Source organism: Apteryx mantelli, chromosome 10, assembly GCF_036417845.1.
Source record: "Apteryx mantelli isolate bAptMan1 chromosome 10, bAptMan1.hap1, whole genome shotgun sequence".
Taxonomy (NCBI): Eukaryota; Metazoa; Chordata; class Aves; order Apterygiformes; family Apterygidae; genus Apteryx; species Apteryx mantelli.
Window position 1 is genome coordinate 25,299,376 of NC_089987.1, and position 6,186 is coordinate 25,305,561.

Sequence of the window (6,186 nt, forward strand, 5' to 3'; positions counted from 1 at the left end):
CTCGTCATAGCTACAAGGTCACTACTCCAAGCAGAGACAAGTCTGTCTCTGTTCCCTGTTCTGGCTTGGGCTGTGGAGGCTCATCTCATGAGGAATAATAGGATGGTCTTGGTTCAAACACCAAGCTGTCATATTGAACTGATGCCATCAGTGCCCCACATGATAGTTTGCCCAGGAGGTCTCCTGTTGAGCCTGTTTCTGTTGCTGCTGCAACAGCTGGTGGATTACTGCTGATGTGTAGCTCACATGCCCTTTAGAAGGTGAAGGAGCTGCCCAAATGATTATTGGGTTTGAAAGTTGTCCTCCTGAGTGTTTTTCCTGGACTACCTCTACTTGTTGCTCAATTCCTTTGAGGTGAGCTTCTGGACCAATGGTAATTTGTTTCATACTTGTGACAGCAGATCAGACTTAGAAAGCCTCTCTTCTCCAACAAGCCATAGGCAGTCCAAGGAGAGCAGAGGATAATTACTGCTGCATCTACTGAGTGTGGAGTATATGGAGCAGTGGTGAAAACTGAGCTCCCTTTGGGCTCCCTTTCCAGGTTGCTGTTGCAGAGCTGTCTGGGGGCCAACTGGAGCAGAGGAAATCTTTGTAATTAGTAGGATCTCTTGCTAATTGCAGCTGGCATTTATCCTTTGTGTACTGTGCTGAACAGTTTGCAGGAGAGTTTCTAGTCTCTATCCTGACCTCCCAAGAGGCATACTGCATGTAACTGAGTGAGAAACACTTGTTTGGGCTCAACCAACCACCTTCCAGAATCATTTGGTAATGCTGGATTTATGCTGAGTGTTTTTGAAATGTTGTACCCAAGTCACGTCAAGGTTATCTCATCATTTCAGTTTTCTGAGTTAATCAGCAATCTCATGCAGATTACTGTCTTGAACATTTAAACCTAGAGTCCTTGTGTGTTCTGTGTTGCAGTTTTTGTAAGGGTTGATGGCTTATCATGGTATCTTCAGCCAAGATTTTCCCCCTGTTTGTTTAGTATGTTATCTGTTGTCTGGCTGCTGTTCACTGCTCCAGAGATGACTGCTTCCTGAAATGAAAGTTTATAAGCACTCTGCATCTGTCATTATGACAGGCACTTTCAGAATAGAAACTTGTTTCATAAGTTGCCTCCTGAAGTCTGCAACAATTTTTGCTACACTGAGTTAGACTATCTTGTTCTCTGTAATCTAACTGGCACCTAATCTGGTTTACTGGCTGTTGCTGGGCATCATTTGTCATCTGAGCTCTTCATTTCTTCCCTTTCTAATTTAGTCATCTGGCCTTTCTTTCCTTCTTTTACCTCAGTGACAGTGAGATGGAAATGGAGGCTGAGCATTACCCCAATGGAGTCCTGGAAAACTCATCCACTAGGATAATGAATGGCACCTACAAACATGAAGAGATCCTGCAGACGGATGAATCCAGCATGGGTAGGGCCTGACAGGCAGGATCTCTATTGCCCAGTTGCACAGAAAGTTGAAGGGATAGAGGGTAATAGAAAGAGCTGGTATCAAGAATTAAAGATGTGATTGGATTGTGGGAAAGAGACATGCCCTTTCAGTCTCTTTCCCAGCCCTGGTGAATGAAGTTCTCAAGATCTCTAATTCACAGGGAACATGAATCTGTCTTGGAATTAAAACTAGATTTGTCTTTTTGTAGTCTCAGAGAAGTTCTGGTGATATTGTGGAACAGGGAAAGCGACAGGAGTCAAAGGTTTGTTTAGTGCTGGTCATGAATTCCAGCCCAAAGCAGTCTTGGCAGTTCTGCCAGCTGAGGAGAAGAATTAGGCTATGAAAGGCTGTCTGATTCCCAGTTGCAAAATGTCCACAACACAGTATGGTCCATTCACAGTCAGCTACAACTGTCCTGCTTGTGAGTGCTTTAGCTGGGAGGGAGAGGATGCCTCAGCTGCACTCCCTCTGAAACTGGGAATTCCTCCACTTCCAGTGGGTCCTGCGGTCACCCGATACTGGGAAGCTGGTGTTCTTGGTATCTAGGATTGAAAGTTTTCTGAGTCCAGGGTTTGTTAGACCAGGGATTTCGGTGTTGTGTGTGCTGTATTACAGACATGTAAGGGTAACAGAGCCACAATAGCAAGCTTCCATAATTTTATCAGACAACTTGATTTGTAGACAGTCCTTGAGCATTAAACAAACTGAGTTCAAGTTTTACCCTGTACCAAAGAGATGCCATAAAAAAAACCCTACTGGCTCTTGTGGTGCATGACTCAAAAAAAGCTTCCACTTGCATAAATTTAGACCAAGGAGCATCTATCTGCTCCTGAAGGGGGAGGAATTCATGCCTAAGAACAGGGCAGCATGACACAGTGTGAGCAATGGTGGGGAACGAGAGACAATTCTCTACTGTCTTTCCTCTAGAAGACAACTGCCCTCAGAGGCAGCTCTGTGGAGGGAACCATGCTGCCACGGAACGAATGATCCAGTTTGGACGGGAGCTGCAGACGCTGAGCGAGCAGCTTTGCAGAGAATATGGGAAGAATACAATGCACAAAAAGATGCTTCAGGTAAGTCTGAGCTGTATGCTGCATGACAGCAGTTCTCTGGGCCAGGACTGGAGTTGTGGCTTCCCTTGCAGAGCTCTAGGTGGCCTCCACTTCTGCACCTGGAGAGGAAGAAGGAGCCTGTGTGGGAATCAGAGGTCAAAACTGAGTCAACATGAAGCATCTAGACCCAGTTCTCAGTGCAGGAGAGAGAAAGTGCAGTACCTGCCTGCCTTCCTGGGGCAACTGCATGCTCTTCTTCTCTCCAGGTGAAACTCTACCTGCTTTCCCGTTCTGGCTCCCCTGCCAGGTGGAGAGGGCACCCTCTTTAATCCACTCTCTTGATGGCCCAGTGTGGTCCCTTGCTGCCAAGAAGAAAAGGGCCATTTCTTTTCAGGAGGTAGGCACCTGTCACCTTGGTGATTGCAGGAGGTGCCCCAGCTGACAGACCTGGTGTTTTTTCTGCATGTTTGCCATCATGTGTGACCTTACTGTGCCTTTCTGTTCTCTCTCACAGGATGCATTTAGCTTGTTAGCTTATTCTGACCCTTGGAACTGCCCTGTTGGTCAACAGCTGGACCCAATCCAGAGGGAACCCGTGTGTGCTGCTCTTAATAGTGCTATATTGGGTAAGATCTGGCTTCTATGTGAGTGCTACCCACTGGACATACCTGCTCTCAGAAGCTGTCCTGTGGCAGGCATGCCTTTGAGTATTATAAAAACTTTGGAAATATTTGTCTTTAGCTTTTGCCTCTCTTTCAATTGTTGGGGACTGAAACAGCCAGGAGGGCAGTGATGTAGGAGAAGAGAGGCTGGAGGGAAGCCTGTAGAGAATGGATGCTCCTGATCTGATCTACTTTTGGCTCCCTTCCTTGGGTCTTCCTCAGTGCTGCTTCCAAGGATTGTCCTCAGCAGTTTCATCCTCTGTTTGCTGAAGAAGCCTAGATCTCCCCAATGCATTTTCTGTTCCTCTTCCTTTTTGCTTTGAATCCAGCTGAATCAGTTTGCTGGCATCAACAAGGCCCCTTTCCAGGTTGCTTGGGTTGGGAGAGATCTGTCCTGGCATCTTCCTGCTCTCTGGTAAGGAATGCAGTTGCTCCACTGCAGCAGCTTGTAAGTGAAGCAGGTTTCTGTAGTGTTGGCCCTAAAGCAGAGAAGGCCGTGAATTCCAGTTACTTTGAGCTCTTTCTGAACATGCAGAATTAAGTGTTGTGTAGGGTCTGTCTTCCCTTCGAGCATAGTCTCTGCATATTCCCATCATGTGGTATGCCTGTTGGAGCCCAGAGAGCCTTGCTACTGGTGTACCATGTTGGAACCAGCGCTGTGTTGATGGTCCAGCCATGTTGCTCTTTCCCTTTTGGTCTTAACTGTGTTGAGAGGACCCTGCTCTGTGTGGAAATCTGTGTTTAGTGTGGTTTTCTTCAGCTAATGAGATAGCTCCTCTTTTTCTGATGAGCTTTGTTCTTTGTGTAGCTAGATGGACCATGGTTGGATCCAGGTTTGAGCAATCTTTTGCCCTCCTCTGTATTGTCAGAGTTGGCTGTTTATACCTGCTCTTCCATTTTCCTTAGACAAACATGCTGCTTGACCAAACAACTCTTGTCATTACTCTCCTACTTTGAGCCTGGTGTACTAAAAGCAGCAGCTTTCCCCAATAGAAGTCTTATTCTTGCGATCAGTGAGCTGCTATGTCATTGCTGACCCTCCTGCCATCTTCAGCTATAGAAAATCCGCTGGTGGAAATATGAGTGTATTAATCATAAGATTATGACCTGCCACCAGGCTACAAGAAAGGGATTGTTTCTTTCTAGCCGGGCCCCTAGATCCTGTCCTCAGACCCTGCCCGTATCATGTCATTGCTCATGTGACTTCACAGGACATTCCCCAGCTCTGTTTAGCTCAATCCATCCATGGCTGGCCATACACTCTCCACTTGACAGCTTCTCTGTCTCAGAAACCCATGTTTGAATGACATCTTTCTTCGTGGGTTTGTGTGCCTCATATTGAGTGTGTAAGAAGGAGAATTAGAGATTGTCCTCTGGGGGAAGGAACAGTTTGATGAGCAAACCTGTGAAGACTCATGCTCTGTATGAGTAAAGGAGCAGAAATGATACGATCTGGGGAGGAGTGTCCCTTTCCCTGACGGTCAGCATGGCCAGGTGTCCTGCAGGGTGGCTGGTGGCTGGACGTGGTGTCTGGACGTGCTTCGTCACACAGGTCACAGGAAAGGTGCCTTGACTAGCTCAACTGAGGATTCCCCCTCTATATGAAGAAAACATGAAGTTGAAAAGAAGCTGTGACCAGTGAGTTTTCTGGGTCTTGGACTATGGCCTAGACCTGCGCAAGTGCGAGAGGGAGAGGCACCCTTTTCCTCAGTACTTGGGGCCAATTTCTCCTGTCTTTACTTCCTCCTCCATGCTCTACTCTCAGACTTGGAGGATTTTCTCTCAGTCACTGAGGCAGAGGAGCTGCCTTGCCTTTTTTCTTGTTCTGGCCTCCACAGCAACTCTTTCCAAAGGCCCTGTTGAGCTGTGGCCCCAGGTGGGACATGTCCTGGGTGGGCAACCCTGTGTGGGGTTTGTGGAGGAGCAGCAGTGTGAGCCAATCTTACTCAGGAATGACTTTCTTCCAGAAGCAGTGCATCCTGTGAGGGATGCTCTGCTTAGTGCCCATGTGGGACATAGAGGAACCTGTGTGCTAATGAGCAACCATGCAGCCAAGGTGCCTCTTCTAAACAGATCTCTTTTTTTGCCCCCACAGAATCTCAGAACCTGCCAAAGCAGCCCCCGCTGATGCTTGCCCTGGGCCAGGCCTCGGAGTGCTTGCGGCTCATGGCTCGTGTGGGCCTGGGCTCCTGCTCCTTTGCCAGAGTAGACGACTATTTGCACTAGCCACCAGAGCAAGATGGAATTGACATCCCTGAGTGCTGCCCTTCACCCTCCGTTGCTGCCACTACAACACCATCTCGTCTATAGCCTGACCTCCCTGCCACCAACACCCCCTCCAGCACGCACACATGTGCACACACACACACACACTGCCTGTGAAAGGATTGAGTTATTTCCTCACTACATGGCCATTCCTGACCCCAGGAGTGACTGGCAGATTTTATCTGTCTCCGTGCTATTGCTGCGGCTCCAGCAGCATTCAGTATTTCGCTGGTTATTCTAATATAGCGCCTTCCGACGTAGGGATTTCTCTTTATTTTGATTTGAGTTGTTTATGATGGATCTACCAGTATTTTATCTAAAGAGTTTTGCTGAGCTGGTTTCTGCTGATTTACTGAGGAAGCTCGTCAAGCTGGTGACAGCTTGTTCTTTTCTTCCCTCCTCCCTCCATCTGTGCACATACAGCATCATCTTCTGTATTAGTTGCCTGAACTCTTCTCACAGTGGCAGATCAGAGGGATTTTTTTTTTATTTGATTCCTGTTTATTAAAAAGGTCTCTTCCACCTCCACAAGGTCATTGATGTATTTATTGCCCACAGCCCCGGTTCCAGCCATACACATCATACGTCACCCTGGGAGACCTGGTGAGTTGTGTCCTGTCATGTGCTAATGATGGGAATTGGAGGAGCTTGGTCTTTCATGGTACATGCCTCGCTAAGAGCACTGGGCTCTCAAACCTTGTGTTTGTGAGTGGGAAGAGGAGAAGTCTTCACATTGCCTATGTAGTCCTTGTTAATGGCTACACTAAA

General features: G+C 47.5%; 1 protein-coding gene across 2 annotated transcripts in view; it reads left to right on the plus strand.

The window, feature by feature from the left end:
• The window catches only part of RANBP10 (RAN binding protein 10), an 84,166-nt gene extending 78,217 nt beyond the window's left edge, over positions 1-5,949 (plus strand). The window contains exons 11-14 of one of the 2 annotated variants that reach the window (XM_067302819.1): positions 1,294-1,418; positions 2,367-2,512; positions 3,006-3,117; positions 5,249-5,949. In XM_067302819.1, coding sequence (XP_067158920.1) covers positions 1,294-1,418; positions 2,367-2,512; positions 3,006-3,117; positions 5,249-5,379 — 514 coding nt within the window. In that variant the 3' untranslated portion in view covers positions 5,380-5,949. The remainder of the gene's footprint in view (positions 1-1,293; positions 1,419-2,366; positions 2,513-3,005; positions 3,118-5,248) is intronic. The other variant, XM_067302820.1, reaches the window with a different exon arrangement.
• Positions 5,950-6,186: the final 237 nt, after the last annotated feature.